General features: G+C 38.2%; 2 protein-coding genes across 3 annotated transcripts; one reads left to right on the forward strand and one right to left on the reverse strand.

Annotated features, from left to right (window-relative positions):
* The first annotated feature begins 1,203 nt into the window (after nucleotides 1–1,203).
* ogdhl (oxoglutarate dehydrogenase L) lies at nucleotides 1,204–21,931 on the forward strand. 2 transcript variants are annotated; one of them, XM_084392411.1, is made up of 23 exons: nucleotides 1,204–1,558; nucleotides 2,303–2,516; nucleotides 3,622–3,789; nucleotides 4,518–4,620; nucleotides 7,933–8,048; nucleotides 8,297–8,451; nucleotides 8,657–8,803; nucleotides 8,890–8,980; nucleotides 9,076–9,255; nucleotides 9,401–9,529; nucleotides 9,650–9,829; nucleotides 10,915–11,067; nucleotides 11,706–11,808; nucleotides 13,244–13,372; nucleotides 14,387–14,537; nucleotides 17,234–17,361; nucleotides 17,605–17,783; nucleotides 18,552–18,623; nucleotides 19,064–19,189; nucleotides 20,224–20,296; nucleotides 20,386–20,549; nucleotides 20,635–20,786; nucleotides 20,872–21,931. In XM_084392411.1, exons 1-23 carry the CDS (start codon nucleotides 1,392–1,394, stop codon nucleotides 20,993–20,995), a joined length of 3,204 nt encoding a protein of 1,067 aa, XP_084248537.1. In that variant the 5' UTR covers nucleotides 1,204–1,391; the 3' UTR covers nucleotides 20,996–21,931. The 2 variants fall into 2 exon arrangements, with proteins under 2 accessions (XP_084248537.1, XP_084248538.1); XM_084392412.1 differs by having other exon boundaries at nucleotides 1,474–1,640.
* A 1,370-nt stretch (nucleotides 21,932–23,301) lies between these two features.
* On the reverse strand, nucleotides 23,302–23,962 carry cUnh10orf53 (chromosome Un C10orf53 homolog). The gene is made up of 3 exons (XM_084392413.1): nucleotides 23,825–23,962; nucleotides 23,540–23,659; nucleotides 23,302–23,456 (listed from the first exon to the last, which is right to left on the reverse strand). The coding sequence occupies exons 1-3, from the start codon at nucleotides 23,916–23,918 to the stop codon at nucleotides 23,392–23,394; spliced, it is 279 nt and encodes a 92-aa protein (XP_084248539.1). The 5' UTR covers nucleotides 23,919–23,962; the 3' UTR covers nucleotides 23,302–23,391.
* Between the last annotated feature and the right edge of the window lie 557 nt (nucleotides 23,963–24,519).

Here is a 24,519-nt window from a genome sequence, read left to right on the forward strand (position 1 = left end):
AATCGGGGGCCCAAGGCGAAGGTAGGTAGGCTATGAGCCCCTCCCCATCCAATCTTTAAAAGAGACCGAAAAAAATATGTAGCCTACCGACTGAATGGTGGATAGGCAGGTAAAGCTAATCTACAGGGAAGTAAAGGTTAGAGAGGAGAAAAAAAGCATCCCCTTTAAACCCTGCATACACTTCTTTACTCCTAAACAGAAACATGTTACAATGTTTACATGGTACAATTTCTGGTAAGCTATGTTTTTTTTTTTTTTTTTTTTTTTTTTTTGCTTGACAAATATCACCATTTCAATTCAATTCTTGTGATTTGATTCAATATTGACTCATTTGGATAAATATTAGGTAACGTTTCACAAGATAGGCGTTACTTTTTCTCAAGAAAAAAAAGCCCTATCAGCTGGTATAATTTAAGGTTAAAATAAGTAATAAAATAAGTAATATAGTAGCCTACACATATTTCTCCAGCTGTTTTAGCTCTTTCCGCGGTTTAAAAACACTTATTGATCGATATTATGAATGAGGAATATACATTTCGGTAAGTTATACTGTATCTTTTCTGTGCGTTGGACGTTGTTGGTCCTGATCTGTATCCCCAACAGTAGCCGTAAAAAAGTTTGTCATCTTTGGCAGCGTTCCCAAATAGGCTACTTATCAGCGTCTTTTCACTTTTTTCTTTTATTTGAGCCGCTTGGGTAACTTCGAAACTTAAAATTTTCGCGTTTAGACTCGTCTTGCTCTGTTTGTGTATTTCCCAGTCCTCCTGTTACTGCGTGTTGTTTATCTTTCGCGCCGCGCACCTTTACGGACTTTTTGCTTTCCTCCCGCTTCCTCCTTTTTTCAGCACCGCTTGGGTAGCTAGCTTCGCTTCATTTTTACTCTCTACTACTCTGTACACTCTGTCTGTCAATCACTTCTTTTTCTCCGTCAGTTTTTTGGCACAGCCATGTCACTTTCGCAGATGCGCAGTAAGTGAGATAATGGAATAGTCCAATGTAGTGAGCCCCTCCTGTCTGCGACACTAATGATTTGATGCCATTTTTTGCAAATGGAGTTTTAGAAATATATATATATAAAAAAAATCAAAAATTAAGCATAAGTTAATAGGGCATTCTGGGGGCCCCAAGGTAGCTCGGGGCCCAAGGCAATTGCCGACCTTTGCCTAATGGTAAAGTCCGCCCCTGCTGAAACCTACAGGCATCACAGCAGCATGTTGCTTTATAGTGCATTATTTATTGTGTCCATATACGCAATTGTTCTGAACTGGATATACAATAGGTGTGATGTAGCCTTGTTCATGGCAACATAAAATGCAGTATGACAGAAAAACTGTACAAAGATAAAACGTCAAATAAATGATACATGAACTCTAAACCTGCTGTTATTTTAGATGCTGCAGTTTAGAGCTGAAATTGACCAACTGCAGCGCCGCATTCAGCACGGCTTATGGGACGGATTTGACGTTGGTTGGAGAGATTATAGGACAGAAAAGAAACTGAATCACGACAGACCGCGTCTGATCTCAACCGGACCATCTTCATCTGCGCGCAGCTCAAGGTGAAATTTGTTTGTTATGACGTACAGATGAAGCTACGTGGACTCCGTCGCGTGTGTCGAGCGAATGGAAACATATGGATGGGTAACAGCTGTAACCAATCGCCCAATCGATGCATACGACTGTTCGCTCATATATTTGCATCGCATAAATGTAGGCTATTGGAAGTGGTTTTGACAACGGGATTTTACATCGTTCAAATCAATTTGTCATTGAATGGGTGGAGATGAAGGACGAGCTCTATTTAAAAGCCTTTTATGAACCGCCGGTAGCTAGCCAGCACTGATATTATAGATAGAGAGCATTTTAACAATGGTTATGGTTATCCTCAAGAACACTTGCGGCATCAGCGAGGATATTTTTAAAGGTGCCTTTTTAATGAATTAAGTTTTAAATGTAAAGTAGCCTATAAATAGTCATTTTCGAAAATAGGCTATCACATGAAATTTTTATTATTGTACATGAAGTGAGTCAGTCACCCCACAACAACATAACTGGCCTGCTTAAATTCTAAACCAGAAGGATCACATTGTTTGACCATCTTTAATTGAAGACCCATTCTCATCACTAGCTTAACCCGCCAAACATTGGTGAACATCACTATCTAGATTTGTATTGGTGTTTTCAGGGTTAAATCACTCAAACACATTTTCTGATTTTAAAAATGTTTCAAACATTCTCAGGAACTTCTGAGAACAGCTCTGATTAAGTCTGCCATAATACCTTGCCGTTTCCTATTTATGAAGGTCTGCAGACATGAGTCAGCTAAGGTCCCTGGCTGGTGCTTTAAGAAGCAGGAGCCAATGGATGATGGGGTACGTGGGGACAGGGAAGCGAGTTTTTGACCCACGCCGTAACTGTTCCAGCGGGGCTCCTGAGCCTTCATTGGCGGCCTGCAGCTCTAGCTATGTCGTAGAGATGTACTACGCTTGGCTAGAGGATCACAAAAACGTTCATGAGGTGCAGTGAACATCTATACTGAAGACACTAAAACTCTGTCCCAGAAACGGAGTGTGCTTTCTATTAATATAAGAGCACTGCAATGCTATTATTAATTTTATAGGCCTGCTGGGTTATGTTCCTAATCTGTAAACCCCTATGCTCATTTACTTTCACATTTGCATCAGTGTTATTTTAGTGTCACTGATATACTACTATAGTTTTTGTTAATATTTTGTAAAATTTTTTTTATATATAGGCCTATATATATATATAATATATTTTTAGTTACGTTTTAGATATTTAGTTTGTTATTTTAGCACTTAAACTAAACGAAAATGAGAAATGTTGGCAAATATAGCTGAAATAAGTTTTTTCATTATTTTATGTTATTTCAGTTAATGTTTTTCTTATTTCAAGTAATAATAACCCTGACTTACATTTATGCATTTGGCAGACGATTTTATCCAAAGCCACTTACACTGCATTCTGGCTATAGACCTTATTTACAGCAGCGCCATCTTTGATTTTTAACGGCAATGAAAGCGAGGGTTTGAGGGATAGACATAAATCTCTTCTAAACTGTTATTTAATGTGTTTTTGAATTGTTCTGCTGACAAAACGCTGCAAAAAAATCTTTCCAGGAACTTTCAGTAGACAATAAACTCCAGAAAGTATGAGCTGCGGAAAATAGCTTTTTACAGTTGATGCCATTGAAGACACGGTAAGTCTATCCCACACAACCTCGCTTTCATACCTGTCATGGCGCTGCTCTGAATAACGTTTGACCAGTTCATGCATTCCCTGAGAATCAAACTCATTACCTTGTCAATCATTTAAATACTCTCATGTAATTTTTCTTGCATGGAACACAAGATGTGGTATTTAGCAGAATGTTTAAGCTGCTTTGTACAATAAAAGTGGATGGGGACTGGAGAAAATAAACAGCTTAGACATTTTGCTGAATGTCTCCTTTTGAGTTCCACAGTCATATGGAATTGAAATGGCAATAGAGAGAGAATAAATGATCTTTTTAACATCAGAAAATCCTTAAACTTTTTGTTTTGAAGTAATAAATACGAAGGTTTGACCTTTTGAAATATGTAACTTGTTATATTTTCAACAGTCCTGGGATGCATACTTCCGTAACGCCCAAGCCAGCAGTTCAGAGGAGTCTGGAGAGAAGCGTCTGTCTGCGCTGCTCCAGGGAAGAGGCCAGTCTCAGACACCTGCCATGTCACAGAAGGTGGTGGAGGATCATTTGGCCGTCCACACTCTAATCAGAGCCTATCAGGTAAAGTGAGTAGCTCTGGGTTATGGCCCGTTCACATCGAGAACGAGAACTATACTTAAACGAGACTTTAAAGAGCTTGAGCATTAAAGCACCAGATGACATAACTTCAGCACACATGCTAATATAGTTATCATTATCTTCAGAGTTGTCATTCTTTGGACAGAGAATCAGAGACAGAATTAAGGGGAGATTTTTCAGTTGAGAGAATCTAATACACAATAAATAATTTTTATAAATTAATCCAATCATATTCACTAGCACTGGACTGCAACAAATCAAAGACGCGCCTGTACATCCGTACATTTTAGAGTGTCCCTGTGTAGTTATGCAAATCACGTGATTAATTCAAACCTAATTAGACTTGCTGTTTTTCCCTTTTGAAAATAAAAATATCAAAGAGATTGCTTGAATCAAAACAGGTGGTTACATTTTCCCTGCTTCCTCTAATTAATAAGATGAAGTATCGTAGGGATTTATTAAATTCTGTCTTTTGGCAAAGCCAGCATTTTCTTTCCATCTCCTGTTTGCCAGCCTGTTGGGATTGTATGTTTAACTTATTGTGAATCCTTATGAGATTTGTTAGTCATGTGACACGTTGGTTCATATTTGTGTGGGTAAGATATCCGCTAGTTACTTCCTGGCTCAGTCTTGCTTCTGGTACTTTCATGCTTTTCTTTGCATATGGAGAGAGCAAATCACACTCAATTATTGTGTTTTACCCCCTTTAGGTACGTGGTCACCATGTGGCCAGGCTGGACCCTCTTGGCATCCTTACTGCCGACCTGGACTCCTTTGTTCCCTCAGATCTGATTACGTCAATTGACAAGCTTGGTAAGATTATATCCATTTAGCATATTTCCCACTAATATTTAACTTCATAATTCTTACAAACACTCACTTCCTTCCTTCACTGTCCTACTTAAAGAAGGATCTTTGTCGGTGCCGATATCCTCGCGGTTAGCGCGCCGACATATAACGCAACTGTGCCTCCGGCGACCCGAGTTCGATTCCCTGCTCGAGGTCCTTTGCGATTGGCTCTGTTCCCCTCTCTCTCTACCCCATGCTCTACTTTCCTATCCAATAAAGCCACAGAAAGTCCAAAATCATAACTTAAAAAAAAGAAGGCTCTTTGTTCTGAAGACGTTTGATAAATGCTGACTTAGTTCCTTGCTTGGGGCTCATCCTTATGAGTGTTTGTTGTTATTATTCTGTTTCCTTAGCCTCTCCCTCACCACCATTCAATACAGCAGCTGCTGAATAATCCACTTCTCTTTGAATAGAAACTCCTAATTACTGTAAAATACAGACTTGATGACGTGACAATGTCATTTTCTTTTGTCCAGTCATAAAACATGCAATTCCCACTCACACACACACACACACAAACACAAACACAAACACACTGCTGTATTGCTAATTGATATTGGGGGGGAGGAGCATGTATATTAAACATGCATTAAAAAACTTAAAACAGGAAATGATATAGAGAGGCAAACTCTCATTACTGTGTGTCAAGATCAAATCTCTTACTTAAAATATCATACATTTAGCTTTTTATGACAAGGCAAGGTTAGCTCAGGATGTAAAATGTCATGTGGTGCGACTCCTCAAAAACGTGATACAGTGTATATGATGATTCATGATATTTGTAATGAAATATTTTAAATGACATTAAATGGCAAGTTATGAAATTGAAACTCCTCTTGAAAATGGTTTAAAGTTTTTTTTATCAATCATATAAAACCAACATAAATACAAAGAGTTTATTTCTAAGAACTTGAACGTGTTTTAAACTAGATTTAATATATATATATATATATATGTGTGTGTGTGTGTGTGTATATATTCTTTATCATGGACACTCTTACAGTCTATGTCATTGATCCACAAACTTCAGGCTTTTAAAAAATATCAAAAAATATTTTCGTCTTTTATTTTATCTACACATACTTTCAATCTTTATCTTTGTTGTTTATTTTTGTGTAACGCCAGCGCTACAGTTCTTGCTGGCATTGCAAGCCAGCACAAGCTACCGAAGCTGTGTCTAATGTAATTGGTGACTGACCTTGCCAACCCCAGCCACTGTGTTTATACGTCACTGTAGCAACAAAGCTGCACCCATCCGCTGCGTACATCTCATTTTAATTATGAAAGGAAAATTAGATTGTTGGAGCCTACTGAAAAAACTCTTTCATTGCAAAGTGAGGACTTCCAGTTATTAGACCATTCATCAAAAGACAAATTGTGAGCCCCATATCATTAAAATGTGAAATATTAACCATTAAACATGCTGAATGTATAGAATATGTGAATTCTCGGCAAATAAAACCAAACGCCGTGCTGTTTCTGAGATGTTCCTGCATGTGTATATAATCTTTTAGATCAGTCTTTTCATTTTAGCTCAGGGCTTCCGAAGACCATTGGAAGTTGCTTCCCCAACCTCATAATCAGAGCTGATAGCACTTCATGTTATATAAGGATCAAGATTATTGTAATGAAGTTTAGTAACACTGCCAGTACCAGTGCTTGCGTTTTGGTTATTTGGTGACTCATAGAGCTCGATTAATGGAAAGGGGGAGAGAGAGCGTGGATGTGTCTGCTTTTAGGCTCTGTAGTCGTGCAGTCGTGTAAGTGGTCTGCAAACAATTCCTCATTTGGCCATTACAGATTCCCCAGTCTCAGACAGCGACAGGGGCTAGAAGGGAGAGCTATGCCCCAGACTCAATCGCAAGCACAGGTTAATGTTATCTGAGATAAAGGCCCATAAATCTTTCTCTTTGCTCCTGTCGGGTCCTATTGCCTTTAGTGTCGCCAGAGTAGAAGGATGTAGCACATGTTCTCACAACAGATCGAAAAGGAGAGAGTAATAGCCAGTGAGAAGACCTCTCAAAACATGCCTCTTTTACCTCACTACTCTCTCAATGTGTCGGTCAGGTTTTGTCGTAGTTTTTCCTATAGACTTCGTGCAGCTAATGAGGGCGTGTATTGGACCAGAAGGCTCTTAATTTCGGTATGATGCATCTTTCCTCTTTATCTGTACTGTGGCTTTAATTACATTTGCACCTGTCTCCTCTTGTGTGTGTTCTTCTCTTGAGGAGACACAGTCTTACTGATAGACCCCAGTGTTATCTACAGGATGCATTTGCAAACTCCCACGATTGCCTGCATTGCATGGTTTTCTTTCACCGTTTAGGGGTGTAACTAACCATCAAATTGGTAATCATGTTAGTTAGGATTGACAAATCAGGGCTCCAAGGCTGTGACTGAAATGGTTGAAAATGTGTCAAAAAAAATTAAGCTACAATAATTTCAAATCTAGAAAGATTTGTGTGGGTCTTTATATGGTTTTGTTGTATATCATGAACAGCCTGTGAAACAGCCTGTTTCCTCTGCTTATTCACTATATTAACATGAGTGAATAATAAATACAAAACACAAAATAAATGATCACCAATATGTCTGATACATACAAAAACATAGTAGGTGTTCTAGGGCTAATTCAAGTTTCAGGTTTAATTAATTTATAAAGCACATTTAAAAACAGCCACAAGACTGACCAAAGTGCTGTACAAGACATCTAAATACAAATCCTAAATATACACACATAAGATAATACGCACAAATATAATATACACATTTGAATAAATAAATAAATAAATATGCCAGAGAAAACAAATACAACAACCACAGCATGATGAGCTGTGAGGTCCAGATTGTGAATGACTCTTTTGAACCGGTTCTTTTTAATGAGTCATGTTTGAGTTCACAACTGACTGCCGCACTGAGCTGCGAGTCATTCTTCAGTTCGATTCGAAACAGACAGGGAACAGTTATTGTGATGTATACTTTAAGTTTGTGAGGCTTACATCAGTCTTTTTTCTGACTGGTTGTTAATATGACAACATGTAATTTAAAAAACATATTCACATATTTTTTGTGTGTAAATGAATAATGGTATTCTAAAAGAAATGTTAAGTGTAAAGGAAACTGTGTGTTGAGTAACTTGTTGGAACCATAATCAACAGATCTTTACTTCACTTTAAATCATAATATTTGGTGTAAAAAGGAACATTGTGGGGGTCATATTACATTTCATTATAGTATGTTTTTTCTTTAATATGCTTCTCCTCTTTTAATTTTTAGAGTCGTACGGCTTGGGAGAATCTGATCTCGATAAATCATTTCAGTTGCCACTAACCACATTTATTGGGGGAAATGAAAGCACACTCCCACTGAGAGAAATCATACACAGACTTGAGGTGGGTAGATGCTGGATTACTGTGATATCACCCAGTATTTGAGAAGAAACACTCCTTCCTCATTTCTCATTAGCTGGTTTTGTGACTGGATTGATTCAGATATGACATTCACTAGCTATTCTGAAAGGATGTAATTTGGGTAAATATGACAAGCTCATCGCTTATATTATGATGATGTTTAATTATACTTCAAAAATGAATGCATTAATAAATGAAAGGGTAAACTGAATCTGCTTGGAATGTTCCAGACATCATACTGTGGACACACTGGAGTGGAATTCATGTTTATCAACAATATGGAGCAATGCCAATGGATCCGACAGAAGTTTGAATCTCCAGGAATCATGATATTTTCTGACAGAGAGAAGAGGACCTTGCTGGCCAGGCTGGTTCGCTCAACACGGTGCATATCCTTAAAATAATGTCATGTGTGTTTTTTGCTTCTTTATTAGAGACTCATTTTTTCTTAGCTTAACCCACAGTTTTGGAAGTCATCGTTGTGTCTGTGTGAAATGTATTAGAATTAATATACATTGAAATTGCTTAATTTAGCAAAGTAAAGCTGACAATGACAAAGAATGTTCTATGTTAATGATTCAATGTTCTAGGTTTGAGGACTTTCTTGCTCGCAAATGGTCTTCAGAGAAACGCTTTGGTTTGGAAGGCTGTGAGGTCCTCATCCCTGCCCTGAAGATGATCATTGACAAGTCCAGCGAAGATGGTATAGAGAGTGTAATTATGGGAATGCCTCACAGGTACCTTGAAAACCTGCTCCATCCAATCTCAACCTGCTTTTATGAATCCACCCCAGCAATAATAACACAACCTTTGACTCAAACAGGGGGCGACTGAATGTCCTGGCCAACGTAGTTCGCAAAGATTTGGATCAGATATTCTGTCAGTTTGATTCCAAACTTGAGGCTGCAGATGAGGTAATATAATTTCATCTGATGAAAGATGCTTTTGTCATATCGGATCTTGTCTTATTGTGCTTCTGATGTACATTTCACACGCAAATCTATTCCAGGGTTCAGGAGACGTGAAATATCACTTGGGGATGTACCATGAACGGATCAACAGGGAAACGGATAAGAATATCACATTGTCTCTGATGGCTAACCCCTCTCACCTAGAGGCAGTAGATCCTGTCGTTCAGGGCAAGACTAAGGCAGAGCAGTTCTACAGAGGAGACACGGAAGGAAGGAGGGTTGTACTTTTATCTTCAGATTATCTTTAAAGATGAACCACTGCAAGACATAACCACATATTCTGCTTTTTCTGCATCATTTGGCATGTTGGATGAACACAAACCAATAACAGCGATTTTAAGCCATCAATTCCTTTCTTTGCAGGTGATGTCCATTCTCATGCATGGTGACGCTGCATTTGCGGGTCAGGGAGTCGTATATGAAACCTTCCATCTCAGTGAACTGCCTTCATATACAACTTATGGCACCATCCATGTTGTAGTCAATAATCAGGTTAACACCAAACATCAGATTTTCCTATTAGAATCGATTTGAGGAGTAGCTTTCTGCAAAACCTTAACCCCCAACCTTTCAATATGTTGTAGATTGATGAGTGTTATCTGATGTTGCCAGATTGGATTCACCACAGATCCCCGAATGGCACGGTCCTCTACCTACCCAACGGATGTGGCTCGTGTGGTCAACGCACCCATCTTCCATGTCAACGCTGATGACCCAGAGGCTGTGATGTATGTGTGCAAGGTTGCTGTAGAATGGAGAAACACTTTCAACAAAGATGTGGTGATTGATCTGGTAAATACTGTGAAGAAACATCATACATGTAATTAAAATATCACTGAACCTTAAAATAAATCACTTGTTAGGACTGGTATACACAAGATCTATTGATTACACAAGATCTATTTTTCTGGTTTCAGAATCACAATCTTTTCTGTTACACTTAGGGGTTTCAACCAGGGGAGTGTGAAAATACGGCGGGGGGCCATGGGCCGATGTTTAAAAAATCTAATTTAAAAACACATCAGAATATATCATGTGGGATCAGTCAGAAATGAACCATATGTCAGGAATGAATCTGAGTTTTTGAACCAATCGGTTGAGTGAATAAAACAATGACTCGCTCATAACATTACTGAATGAATCAAGGTTTTTGAATGAATCGGTTGCATTAATAATTCCATGACAGACTTGTAGAAAGGTTTGCTGAAATGTCCTCTCTACTAAAGACCAGTTCACAATAAGAATGAACTATGACAATAACTTTAATGTTAACTATAATGTTAGGAGTATTCTAAGTATGCAATATAAAATAGGAAGGATTTTTACTGGCTGTCAGTGTCTTTATCGTTCATCAGCTGGGATTAAAAACGCTCTGAAAGTGATTATAATATCCAACGATATTGAGTCCGATATTCTCTTATAGTTAAAGCGATTTTTAAAACTTCATGGTTAAAGTTATTTATCTTTGTGTGAATGACCCGTTATGCTCAGACTGACAGCCTGTCTGAAAAGTTCAAAAGTTCGATTTTGCGCCATCCATTGATGAATCGCCTTCAGGAATAGCGTGCTATGAGGCCATTAGCGAATAATACATGGGATTCTGTGTGGCATAGCCTCGCCAAATATTTTGAACACTGAGGAAATTTATTTGAAACCTTACCTGGGAATGAAACCAATTTAAACTATATCTAAAATACATTAAATAAACTTTCAATCCTAGCTGATAAAGATGTAGAAATAATGGAAAGATTTGAAAATGAGATGGTAACACTGGTAATAGTGTGTCTTTTTTATACAACAATAGAAATTGTTTGAATTACTGATACTGAATATGTATCTTATCACATGTAAATTGACATTGCTGATGTGTTTTATAGGTGTGTTACCGGCGGTTTGGACATAATGAGATGGATGAGCCCATGTTCACTCAACCCCTCATGTACAAACAGATCCGCAAACAGGAACATGTGCTGAAGAAGTATGCAGACAAGCTCATCTCTGAGGGAGTTGTAACACTGCAAGAGTTTGAGGTTTGTGTCTCACTCTATGGAAATCTCATTATTGTGTCGTTATGTAATGTGAAAATGTCCACCTGCTGTTGTTCCTCCCACAGGTCACCCTAATTGACCTTTTTAACTCATCTAAAGAATCTTTTCCACAGCTGTTGTTTTCCTGGCCTATTAGGGAGCGATGGGTTTCCTGTGCCGTTTGTATATTGTTTCCTGACAATTGATGGAGGCTGTGTTCAGATGCTCAGCCAATGTCTTTTCGCTCTGGCTATGACACGTTTCATACTTCACCCGATGACCCAGGCTTTCATTCCCCGGGCTCAAATATAGCCTCCCCTCCCAACCACCCTCAGATTTGTGTCGCCGTAGAAACCACGATTGTCGGACCAAACCATCCCTCCAGTGCGGATAGCTGACACCTTGTCTCGCCCGGCGACAGCTCGTTTTATTTACAACTGCATCCCTGTCACTCTTCACTCGCTGACATAGCTCTAGGGATTTCACTTAGAGAATAAATTGTGACTGGAATCTTGCTGTTTTCTCTACGCCGTAGCACATAGGTGCCATGAATCATTAATTAATAATTTGTCACAAATGTGTCATGTGTCTGGGTTTTTGATGAATATAGTGGATAGTGCTGTACTGTGAATTGTTTCCAGGAGGAGGTTGCTAAATATGACAAGATCTGTGAGGAGGCGTATACCAGCTCTAAAGATGAGAAGATCCTACACATCCGCAACTGGCTTGACTCTCCGTGGCCTGGTACATTTTGAGGACTTTATAGATACTAGGCATTTCAGTGAAAATATAAGATGGATTTAGACCAGTGTTTCTCAACCGTTTTGACTCCAAGGCCCTCCATTGTGCACAACAGTATTCGAAAGCTCCTTAGTCCTAGTTTAAAACTTGCTTTAATCTATGGGCACTCCTACAGTAGTTTTTGTAAATTAAACTAAACTAATCGGAATTAAAACTAAACTAATTAACTTTCAGAAGTTTTAGGAGCTGAATGTTCTTTAGAGTTCACATTCTTTTTAACCAATGAATTTTCCAGTCATTCGTGATGTATTGGATAAGCATTAAGGATAAGGATTTTTTTTTTAATTCACAATTTCTACTCAACAAAATATCTTAGAGCTTGGCATAACTAGTAAAATGTTTATTCTTTATATAAATGCCTATGGCATTTTGAAGGTGCTCTAAGCGATGTTGGGTGACGTCACTTCTTGTTGACGTTCAAAGTATTGTCAAACAAAACGGAGGCTAGCTCGAACCTCCCCTCCTCATCATATCCCCCACCCCCCTCCCTTCCCTTCCTGAAACCCGTCATGAACCATTTAGAAAAACCAAACTGGATTTACCCACCTGTCCAGCAAAAACAGAGCCATCTGAATTTCGGATTGGAAGCCCTTCTGCTGGCGGAGTTCTCGCCACCTTTTGAACGTTTTTCCGATGTAAATTTGGGACTTCGCACGTTCCTTCTCCTTTTTCCTATTCTTTGTTGTTAACGCCGTCTCTTTGGTCGTGTGTCGGCCATATCAAAATTCTCAAGAATATACATTTTTAATGTTAGTCTTTGTCATTGTCTAGGACATCTCTCCTCTAGCTAACTTCCCTCTTCATGCTTCTCTCTCCTCCACTCTACCCCCTCTCATGTGCACACGCACTAACCCCCCACCCCCACCCCCAAATCATTCTTGTCGGTAATTGGCTGGAACACTGTTTGTTATGTTTCATGGTCCAGGCTGGGCCAGTTTGTTTTTCTTGCCGTTTGTGGAGCCTGGGCTGTCTACAGAGACCACGTTTTTTTACAGTGTGTTCAGGGGACAGGCAGCTAGCCTAGCGGATAGTGAGGAGATGTTTGCTGTATATGATAAAAAATGTTTTGGCCTAAAAAACTAAAAAAGACATCGCTTAGAGCACCTTTAAGATAATTTATGACTTTTCCAGAGAAATCGCATCATATATCCAGGTTTTCTAAGACATCCTGCAAAACAAACGGTTCTCACGGGGGTGAATTAAAATTAGAAATATCTTGGTTTTTAGTTGTTTTAGCTGATTTTAATGCTTGTTTTCTGTTTTGTCTTATTTTAAATTATTTTAAGCCATCTTTAGGACCCCTAGTCGAGTGGGCTCCAGTTCCCTGATTGAGAGCCATGGATTCAGAACCTTATATGTGCTCTGTTTTGTGTTTAAGATTTCTTCAAACCAGATGGAGAGCCAAAGAGCATGAGCTGCCCTCCCACCGGACTAAGCGAAGATGTGCTCATGCACATTGGTTCAGTAGCCAGTTCAGTCCCTCTAAAGGACTTTGCCATTCATAGTGGTGAGTTTGAGGTATTTTGATTGGTAATCATTTAATTGTGACAGTGTTGAATTCACAATTTCTAAACTGAAAATCTTTTGCCTGAGAGTTTGTAACTATTGACATCAATATTTGGAAAAGAGCCTTTTGTATTACACAGTGTACAAAAAGGTCAGTCATACAGGTTTCAAAAAGACATGAGGGTTGACATCATTTTCACTTTAGCTTGAACTATCTGTGGAGTCCCATAGGCTGTTACCAGCAGTCAGTTCATCTACTAAAAATCGAATGGAAATCAACTAGATTATATCTTAATGTATGTACTGTCAAGCTTTAACCACTAGGGACAAAACACTGGAAACTGACATCAAAGCATTGCAGGATGATGGTGGTAATGGTGTGGAACATCAGCAAAGCCCTGACAGATGATCCTTACACTTCTGATATAGGAATGTCTCATTGCTTCTTACGGGTCATAATTTTCTTTCACTGAGCAGCGGACACATGGGAGCTATAGTGGATTGATGGAGTTGCACTATGGGACCATTGCACTTAAAGAGCCGACTCCAATCTGGCAGCCTTAAATTCTGCTAAATCACCCGAACTGCCATAGCCCTCCAGCTAATCTCTGCTTATTGCCTGCCTCTAAGCACAACTACCTCAGAGCATCAAACCATCCCACCGGCAAACTTATTTCTGAGATAGAATGATGCTTTATTCCAATGGGATATTGTGTATGAAAAAACCAAGCTACTCTTATGGGTTTGCTTTTCATAAACTTAAAGCTATATTCACCAAACTTGACACATATGTTCAGTCTGTCCTGACACCGTTTATGTATTTTCTCCTAAACTTTTCTGTTGGTCCTACTGACTTCAGATGAAAACTTTTACTATCTAGCTTATCTATCTATCAAACAGGGCCAACAAAGTCTGTCTTGACAAACTTTCCCTTTCTAGAAAATTGCATTTATTTTCAAAGTGTCACACAACAAAATGTACAAGTCTATGACTTTCTATACGTTTTGTATCTCAGGCTTGTCACGTATCCTTCGAGGCAGAGCGGATATGGTTTCAAAACGCACAGTGGACTGGGCCCTGGCAGAGTACATGGCCTTTGGCTCTTTGCTGAAGGATGATATTCATGTGAGACTCAGTGGACAAGATGTGGAAAGAGGAACATTTAGGTAAGACATTCAGTCCATTTCCATTTAAAACTATGGTGACCGCTCCCGTTTGTTCTCTTTTATGAGTTACGGATGACTCAAAAAAAGAAAGTTCTGCACATGCAGTTATGGGGGACCATAAGTTGTTGTCATATATTCATGTATTTCATGTATTAGGCCACTTTCTACTATTTAACTGTCTAGATTTCTGTCGCTAAAAATAACCAAGTATATATTTTCTGCCTTATGGCTCCATTAAAACTAAAATGTCAACACATTGACAAATGACGTCAGCTTGTCGCACACATATAGAGTCCTCTGGGAGTGGCAGAGAGACACCCACATGGTGCCGTCACGGCACTGCTTCTGAAGGAAACACGTTTTATGTCACCCCACAGCAGTACAGTCACATACTCCCACGTCTGTTCGTTTCTATCCTGTGCAAGAAATTTTACCAGCCAGGTTTGTTTGAAATGGTACACACATCAATGAAACTCTGAGACATCATCGCAGCTGAATTTATCACACCGCAAACGGCATTACTCACTGGTTCACTTTATAGTTTTTGACTCTACATTTTATCTCAATGGGCTCCAATGGACAGTTCTATGCTTTGCAGAACATAATGAAGGAAAAATGCCAGTGAAAAGACGTCAGCAAAAGAGCTTCTGTGTGTTATGAGCCTTTTTATCAAAGTAGATTGTCTGCTGGTGCACATATTCTTTTTTCTCATGCAAAGGCTCTGGGAGTGAACATATTGGTGTGCTCCAGTCTGCTGGTTCTGCTTTTTACTCAGGGAGTTAATGGCTATGAGTAATTGATTCAGTCTACTGTGTTTGGGAATGCACTGAGTACTGTGCTCTGGTCCCTTGATTGATGAAACCAACACACAGCTGATGCACTGTTTACTCCCAAGATTCTCTGTTTTTCCAGAGCTAACCCTCAGGGACAGGACACTTCAGCTTAAAGAGCCACTTTTGATTTACATTTGTGATTAAATTAGCAGAGCAGACAGACCCCAATTAGACAGAACACATTCCTTGTGGTTACATTCTCCATTTCACAACATTATCTAAGAAAGGAGCCCATATTTGTCAAATGTGAATCACCCAGTTTGTTGGGGAAATACGTGGTTAATACTAAATGTTATGTAACGTCTATACTCATTGTAAGTCGTGACCGCCTGTGCAGGACATCATTACTGTGATATTTAAAGGACTTTAAAGATTGTCTAATCGCAATGGGTCTGATGGCTGGTTTGAACATCGCATCAGAGAGAGCCAGCAAAACATATCACATCTCCTGTCTCAAATCCACTGCTGTCCATGATCTCTCACACTGATAGGATATAAAGATTTAGAGTGCCTCTGTTCTGAGGTTTGACATTACAGCTTAAGAAAATATTCCTTAAAATGGCATTCCTTAAAGGGTTACTCCACTTTTTTTGGAAATAGGCTCATTTTACAACTAGAGTTAAACAGTTGAGTTTTACCGCTTTCGAATCCATTCAGCCGATCTCCGGGTCTGGCGGTACCACTTTTAGCATAGCTTAGCATAGATCATTGAATCGGACAGGACCATTTGCATCTCTCTCAAAAAAATGACCAAAGAGTTTAGATATTTTTCCTATTTAAAACTTGACTCTTGAGTATAGTTCCTAGCCATATCAGCCTAGAAAATCGCAACTTTACATTTTCCGTCGGTCTTAGTACACGATGTAACTACAGAAGAGTCAAGTTTTAAATAGGAAAAATATCTAAACTCTTTGGTCATTTTTTTGAGAGAGATGCTAATGGTCCTGTCCGATTCAATGATCTATGCTAAGCTATGCTAAAAGTGGTACCGCCAGACCCGGAGATCGGCTGAATGGATTCGAAAACGGTAAAACTCAACTGTTTAACTCCGGGGGAGTTGTAAAATGAGCCTATTTCCAAAAAAAGTGGAGTATCCCTTTAAGCTGCTTCCAGAATTCACAGAATTTAGGTGTCAGTAAGTTTCATTTTATTTTATATAAATTAGATACAGACACTACTGTTCAAAAGTTTGGGGTCTGTAAGATTTTTGTAATGTTTTTGAAAGAAGTATTTAATGTTCACCAAGGCTGAATTTGATCAAAAATAGAGTAAAAACAGTATGGTTAAAACATTTTTACAATTTAATACTGTAACTCTCTTCTATTATTTTAAAATCTGTATTCCTGTGATGGCAAAGCTGAAATTTCAGCAGCCATTACTCACATTAGTCATATGACCCTTCATAAATCATTCTAATATGCTGAATTGGTGACCAAGAAACATGTTTTACTGTTATCAATGTTGAAAACAGTTGTGCTGCTTAATATTTTTGTTTAAACCGTGGCATGTTTTTTCAGGATTCTTTGATGAATAGAAATTTTAGATTAACAGTTTGAAATATATATATATTTTTATAACAATGTAAAAGACTTTAGCTTAATTTAATGCATCTTTGCTGAATAAAAGGATTAATGTCTTACAAAAAAACAATAAATAATTAAAAATCTTAATAAACCCAAACTGAGATTACATTAATTGATCAAAAATGACGGTACACACACACACACATTGTCATGTGTGTGTCATTGTCTGTATATTGTATATTCATTTTTATATATGTAAAAAAAGAAATCAAGCAATAGTTCTCTTTTTTTGTTGTTGCCCTGTTTAGTGCTTCTTGAATTTGTGATTTCATCTTTGCAGTCACCGTCACCACGTCTTGCATGATCAGGAAGTTGATAAGCGCTTCTGCGTTCCGATGAACCACCTGTGGCAGAACCAGGCTCTCTACACTGTGTGCAACAGCTCCCTGTCTGAATATGGGGTTTTGGGTAAGAACCACCTGTGCTCATTTTGCATCTGGTTATCAATCAGAGTGCACAGACATTTTAATCATCCAAGGTATTCCCTGTTTTTGATACCTGTAAAATTACCTTCAGAAATGATCAGCCTGTACAGAACAAGCTGTTTTCTCTCAATTTCTACCGACACATCCCCTTGCAAAAGACATACTCAGAATACTTTGGACATAAAAAATACTGTATAAATGATTCTGACATGCTGATTTTGATTAGGTTTTGAGCTTGGTTTTGCAATGGCGAGTCCTAATGCCTTGGTGTGCTGGGAGGCTCAGTTTGGCGACTTCCACAACACAGCCCAGTGCATCATTGACCAGTTCATCTCTGCAGGCCAGGCCAAGTGGGTCCGTCACAATGGCATCGTTTTACTGTTGCCCCATGGGATGGAGGGAATGGTGAGTCTACTGATGGCACGGCCTATTATATATTATAAGTGGCATAATATTACATGGAAGACCTTACATAGGTAACACTTACATTTAGACATTCTACTAACTATAAGTAACTTTGCAACTAGATGTCAGCTACCAGTCATTTGAGTATTAGTAGACTGTTAGTTTAATATCAGCTAACACTTTATTTGGATGGTTCCCCAACAGACTGACTAGAAGTAACTTTGTAACTACGTCAACTTATTCTACTAACCCTAAACCTAAACCTAATCTAACCATCTACTAACTCTCCAATGAGAGTTAGTTGATGTGAAGTTACTTATAGTTAGTAGAATGTGTAAAGTAGACTATGGAAATAAAGTGTAACCCTTGTATGTTGCTAAACATAAAAGATGCAAAGCTATCTGTTCCACTTGCATATGTAATTGAAAACACACAAGACAGCAACATAAATATCATGTATTATTTAACAGATTGCTTATTTCTGCTATTGCCCTAGACCATATCAAAGGAAGTGTTATTTTAAGAGTAATTTATGTAGATCATCGCAGTCCTATTGACCACTGAATCTAATTTCCTGCAGGGATAAAACACAGGGTAAAATCTTTTTCAATCCTTTCCTTTACTCAAAAGCAGAATAGCTGTACTAGAATCAATAATGATGACTCAAGCTGGGTCTGAGCCAATAAATGAGGCTATAATTCTTTAGCTTAGTGTGGCGTTTGATAGACCTACACTCATTAGCGCTGGTGTGTTTGCACTAATGAGCAGGGCCCGGAGCACTCGTCAGCAAGGCCTGAGCGCTTCCTGCAGATGAGCAAGGATGACCCTGATCGCTATCCCGTAAGTAGCCTTTCTGGTCATGCCTCATACTGATGGCCACAGGTAGTTTGAAACGGACACACTTCACTGATTGCCAATTTGTTTGATGCTTAATATAGTTTTTTAGTCTAGCAGTATGTCAGTCCCAGTGGCAGGGCATCATAGATAAAGACATTCAGGAGACATGAATGGTACTAATGGTACTAGACGTGATCAACAGGGCTATTGTTATTTGTTTAGGCAGAGGAAGTTATTTGCGAATTCATGAGTACATTTCTTGGGTGACACTATCTTTGTGCTATCTATATAATATGAATTATGTAAAATATTTTAAAAGAATGGACATCTACTGAAATATCACAGAATTTTTTTTGCAGTGACAAATTATTATTATTATATATATATTTTTTTTTACATGATAGATCACTTTAATGAGCTGTGTTTTATTTACCTCTTTTAAGGAATTCACTGGAGACTTTGAGGTCCAGCAGCTCTATGACTGTAATTGGATTGTGGTCAATTGTTCAACACCTGCTAGCTACTTCCATGTGCTTAGAAGGCAGATCTTATTACCATTCAGGAAGCCAGTAAGAACAACCTTTTTCCTTTCAGTATAGCATGTACAATATTATTTTTCAGTGTATTTTGTGGATTCATTGTTCTGTCAATATATATATATATGTATTAGAGCTGTCCGATTCTGGTTAAATTGAGCATCACATTTATTTATTTTTCACGACAGAGATCATGATTCTCCTCTGAACAGACAACTAAACAAAACATGTAATTTACTAGAGGTTCTGACAAAATGTTAATAGCTGCAGTCTATTTTTAGTCTATGTTTAATTAATCTTACTGAATTAGTTTGAATGAATGATTCAACGACTCACTAATAATGCTGCTATTGTTTCATCGCGATATGAATATTTGTAATTAATAGAAATAACAAATCTTTGTGGCTGAAAAAACTGTTTCATACCTATACTGTACGATACCTGCTCTGTCTGCCTCAGCGTCTGCACGAACAGATTTGAATGTTCCGATGTGATTTTGTCGAAGGTTTAATAGAAACAGGCGAATGGTTGTCATTTAGGAATTAGATCGCGTGGCTGTTTGAATCGAGATTGCGATCTTGTAACGCTTAATCGTTCAACTCTAATACATAGGCTATATTTATGACTTGACAAATGCACATTTGGTATTATAGCTTTAGATAGACTTGAGCTATTAGATTAATGTCACAGCCAGCCGGTGTGATGGTAGATGGACTTTATTAACTTAAGCCTTAACTTTAATGTGAAAGTTTAATGTATGCCCCAACCCTCTTTTGCTTCTGTGCCACTGCAATTGTCTAAAGTGATTCCCTGTTGTGGAGAAATGCAGAGGTTTGTGGAGCATGAGAAAATCTCTTCCTGAGCAAATTAAACTGAGAGCGTCTGGGGATGATATTGTTTGTTTTGTATGAAACTGCTCTTAATTTACTGTTTTGCTTGATTTCACAGCTGTGTTATATTACTATTTGTGTATTCCCCAGCCTAGATTGAAGTTTCAAAAGTTCCTAAATGCAATGAATCAAGTACAGTTTGCCTTAGACTGACCACATTTTCATATTTTTATTCAGCTGATCATTTTCACACCAAAGTCTTTACTGAGGCTGCCAGAGGCCCGTTCCAGTTTTGATGAGATGATCACAGGTACAAAATTCTGGTACAGAAATATTTTATGCTCTGTCCAGCTTTTAGTGTTTAACATGTGGCTGTATCTTAATTTACTCATATTGCAGGGACAAATTTTCAAAGGATAATTCCAGATAACAGTCCTGCATCGGAAAACCCAGAAAAAGTCAAAAGGGTCATCTTCTGCACTGGAAAAGTGTATTATGAGCTGGCAAAAGAAAGAAAACAGCTTCAGTTGGAGGAGGACGTTGCAATCGTCAGATTGGAGCAGGTTGCCATTATAGTTTCTTGATTATAAGTAAAATGGCATTGCAAAAGTTCCTTTATTCACAATCAAATACATTCTTTCCTCTTAGATATCACCATTCCCTTTTGACCTCATCAAGGCTGAGGTTGAGAAGTACAGCAACGCTGAACTCATATGGTGTCAAGAGGAGCACAAGAACATGGGCTACTATGACTACGTAAGGCCACGTTTCCTCACAGTGCACCATAAGAATCCAATATGGTGAGTCTCTTTTTAAGCTAAATTTTTGGTGTAGCCTAAACAAACTTGTACGCACCAACTAAAAAATATTCACACTCACTTTTAGGTATGTTGGCCGTGACCCTGCTGCAGCCCCTGCCACAGGAAACAAATTCACTCATCTGGCTGAGCTGAAGAGGTTCTTGGACACTGCGTTTAACCTTGAGGCATTCAAGGGCAGGAGTTTTTGATGCTGTTGTGGAAATTGGCCTTTAAAATGAAATATAACTGGTATCAACGCACAATTTATTAGACAAGGTGATTTTCATGTTGCCAAATTGTGTAAAATTGTTGAATTATATTGAAAAATAGAGCACAAAACAGCAAATAGCCATAGATTTGCATCAGAAATCATTTATCCGTCTTAAGTAATCTGTATTCTTATTTATTTTTTTGTCTTCCATAACTGTCACACTTGGCTTCATCCTGAGACATCAAACAGATGGCATGTAGACAAGTAACAATATTCTCTGTGGCAGTGGTGATATTCTCTGTAGCTTCCACAAAATATGCTTCCTTTTTAGACTTTAGGGTTCTTGTGGTGTTGAAGACTTATGGGAATGAGGACATTTATAACGTCAACATGTCTGTGACAACTCTGAAATGCTATACACACTGGGAAACAAATATAAGGAGGTAAATAAAACAATTACTTAAATCAAATAAGCACAAGTATCTGATGCATTGTTTTTTCTGTGTAATCTCACTGTCCGCAAACTGCTTTTGTAGTGTAATTTAGCTATACTAAAACTTTAATGTTCATTCTATGGCTGCTTAAACAATTAAACCTTGTCACTCGCGCAGGACAAAACTGCTGTAAACTGGATTTTACTTGAATCTGTGCTGTAGGTAATCCATGTCATCTTCATTTATATAGCGCTTTTAACAATGTAGATTGTTCCAAAGCGGCTTTACAGTGATACAAGGATAGTTTATGTGATAGACACTTGCAAAAGTGAATTTAATGCAAATGTTTAAAGGGTAAAAAAATTGGTTTTAGTATATTATAGATATCTATTCACATTGCTCATAGGGGGAAAAAAATCATAAATTTAATTCACTGTGATAGATTGTGATGAATGATAGACGTTTCACAGCAATAATGCAATAAACTGCGTGTCACTGACAAACGATGGATGCTTGCTTGGTTTTTATCATTTATCATATACCTGTGTGCACATACGAGCTCTCTCCACGGGCATTGTGCTGCCTTTATACAGCAGGACAGCATTAGTGGACTCATAACATGCATGCCAAAAAATGATAATGTCTACTTGGCTCACTAGATTTAAAGACTGGCTATGTTTTGAATAGTATACCGTACAACTTACAATTGCTGCGTTATATAGGTCTAGTAAGTACTGTGCATTGTGCACAATATGCTAATTTGCTCAAATGAGCAGTGTTCAACAATGCAGACTTAATATCGTGAAAAACTTGTGGGTTATTTGACTATGTAGCAAACTACTGTTGGTTTACTGTTTAATTGTGGAATAACGCCATATGGTTAATTTTTTTATTTAAATTTTTTTTTAAATAGTATAGGCCTACTGAACAGGATGCATTAAATAGTAGCCTTATTCAATTCAGAAAATTCAGAATATTTAATTCAATTCCATTTTTTTCCGCACACAGTAAAAACGCCCCCCCCACCTGGTTTTCCCAAAATAACCACTAAAAGTGTTCAAGATACATTTTTACTGTTGCTATGCACTACGTTGATAACGGGGATATACAAATCTCTATGGAGAAGCTGACACCAGCGACATATTTGAAGAGAATAGGATTACATGGTAAATGCTATAATTTTCAGATATTTGTAAACAAGTGTTTAAGAGAATATTGTTCTGCAGGATATCACAGTGATGTATGATAGCATACGATCTCAAACTACACTATTCATCTATTTATAAGGAATATAATTATATTTTAAAGTCATAGCTTGTGGGGTAAAACGTCCCCTACGCTGAGGGGTAAAACGCCCCCCTGGGGGCATAGTTTCTCTCTATCATAATTACTATAATAAAATATCTCTGTCTATCAAATCCTTTGTTTTACACTTAATGCAGTAGGCTATAACTAGGTGGTAAAATCAAAATATTTGAACAAAACATGAAAAAATTACCTCAAGTGAGCATTAACTAGCTAGCTTGCTAGCAAAGTTAGCTCACTGATGGAAGGTTGTTAAATTTGGCTATTTTGGACATTGCTGAAATAAATATTAATATATATACATGTTGATATACTTGCCTTTTACTTTTAGAGATTAAAAACTATTGTCTGTTAATTTTGCTGTTGATCTATGAAGCAAACTGGTTGGTAAGAAAGGGGGCATTTTACCCCACCTTGGGGGGCGTTTTACCCCACCGCTGGGGCAAAACGCCCCCTTTGTACAAAAATATTTTACAGTGAAAATACTAATTAATTATGAAGGCTGAGCAATTTTAATATTTGGTGAATTACTCCTGCCATAGTCACTCAAAACCGGGATGGCAATTCTAGTCACATTTATGTTTTGTTTCACTGTAATGTCACATTTTCCTTAAGGGGGGCGTTTTCCCCCACTCTACCCTACGTGGCGTGTCGTTCAATACGCGTTCCTCACTGCGTCAATGGCCTCCAGGCACCGCGGATCAAGTCGTCCATCACCCCCTATGAGCAAAGAGGAGTTTAAAAAAACAAAAAAACACTTCATGACGATCATCGAATCTCTTATCTTCTGCTAACGCAATTACCAAATTCAAGGTCAGTAATGTTGCACGTGTAGACGCACTCTCCATTGACAATGAGCTCTAATATATTCCAGTCATCTGTTTTCTCGAGGACACACTGGTGGCCGTCGTCTTTTAGGACAGCTAGGGGGAAAAGCAAACAAGTAATCATAGTTTCCGCCAGATTACAATAGGACTATTGTTACTACAAGCGGTTAACTCGGTAGCAGCTAACGTTATATCCGTTTTTTTTAAATGTAACAAAATGAATGAAACTTATTTAAAGCTTTTGACACACCTAAGGATTACCTTGTAAACCGTCCAGGCGAAATGTTTTGTGCTCTACAATACCACACGACTCATAAGGACCATACCGCACTGTTACCACTGAATTAGTAGGCATAATTATAAATGACTATTAAAATCTACCCGTTAGCCACCACAAGGCAAGGCTGTTGTCTGAACTGCGTTTGTGTGTATACTGCTCTCCATAGTAACCAGTGGGAGCACTGAAACAAGCAAACAAATCATTGGAAGCAGCAGGATACACAAGGGCTTTTTACAATATTTAACCCTGGCTGGATCAATATAAACACCGGGTAAATGCAATGTTATCTTAATTCACGTTTCACACTGCTTGAAATGTACTAGGAGTAAACAATCATACTGGATATTCATAAGCTGACATATTATTAAACCCCGGGTTAACTTTCGTATTTGCATATTTGCGCTGCAGTGTCGGTGTCCTTGATTGGACGAACGCAGCACGCGACCTGTTTAGAGGATCTCACGTCCTCAAATATTGCCGACCTTACTATCACGTTCCCGAATGTTTTTTTCTGGATGGTAAGTAGCCTAAAACGGTCTCTTAAAGGGGTCATATGCTTTTGTGACCTAGGTTACAAATCTCAAAGTTCACTCCAAAAGGACATATTTTACTTAACAGAACCTCCTTTTCAAGAACTACAATGAACGGCTCATTTGGACTACAACACGATTTTTCC

This window comes from Rutilus rutilus, assembly GCF_951802725.1.
Source record: "Rutilus rutilus genome assembly, chromosome: 20".
Lineage (NCBI taxonomy): Eukaryota > Metazoa > Chordata > Actinopteri > Cypriniformes > Leuciscidae > Rutilus > Rutilus rutilus.

What these genes read in the sequence shown, in the direction of transcription:
- ogdhl (XM_084392411.1), top strand. Translation starts at nt 1,392, where the DNA reads ATGCTGCAGTTTAGAGCTGAAATTGACCAACTGCAGCGCCGCATTCAG. An exon ending in TCATCTGCGCGCAGCTCAAG is followed by an intron (nt 1,559 to 2,302) that starts GTGAAATTTGTT and finishes CTATTTATGAAG; the next exon opens with GTCTGCAGACATGAGTCAGC. An exon ending in ATTATGGGAATGCCTCACAG is followed by an intron (nt 8,804 to 8,889) that starts GTACCTTGAAAA and finishes TGACTCAAACAG; the next exon opens with GGGGCGACTGAATGTCCTGG.
- cUnh10orf53 (XM_084392413.1), bottom strand. Translation starts at nt 23,918, where the DNA reads ATGCCTACTAATTCAGTGGTAACAGTGCGGTATGGTCCTTATGAGTCG. An exon ending in TCGCCTGGACGGTTTACAAG is followed by an intron (nt 23,660 to 23,824) that starts GTAATCCTTAGG and finishes TTTTCCCCCTAG; the next exon opens with CTGTCCTAAAAGACGACGGC. An exon ending in CATTACTGACCTTGAATTTG is followed by an intron (nt 23,457 to 23,539) that starts GTAATTGCGTTA and finishes CTTTGCTCATAG; the next exon opens with GGGGTGATGGACGACTTGAT.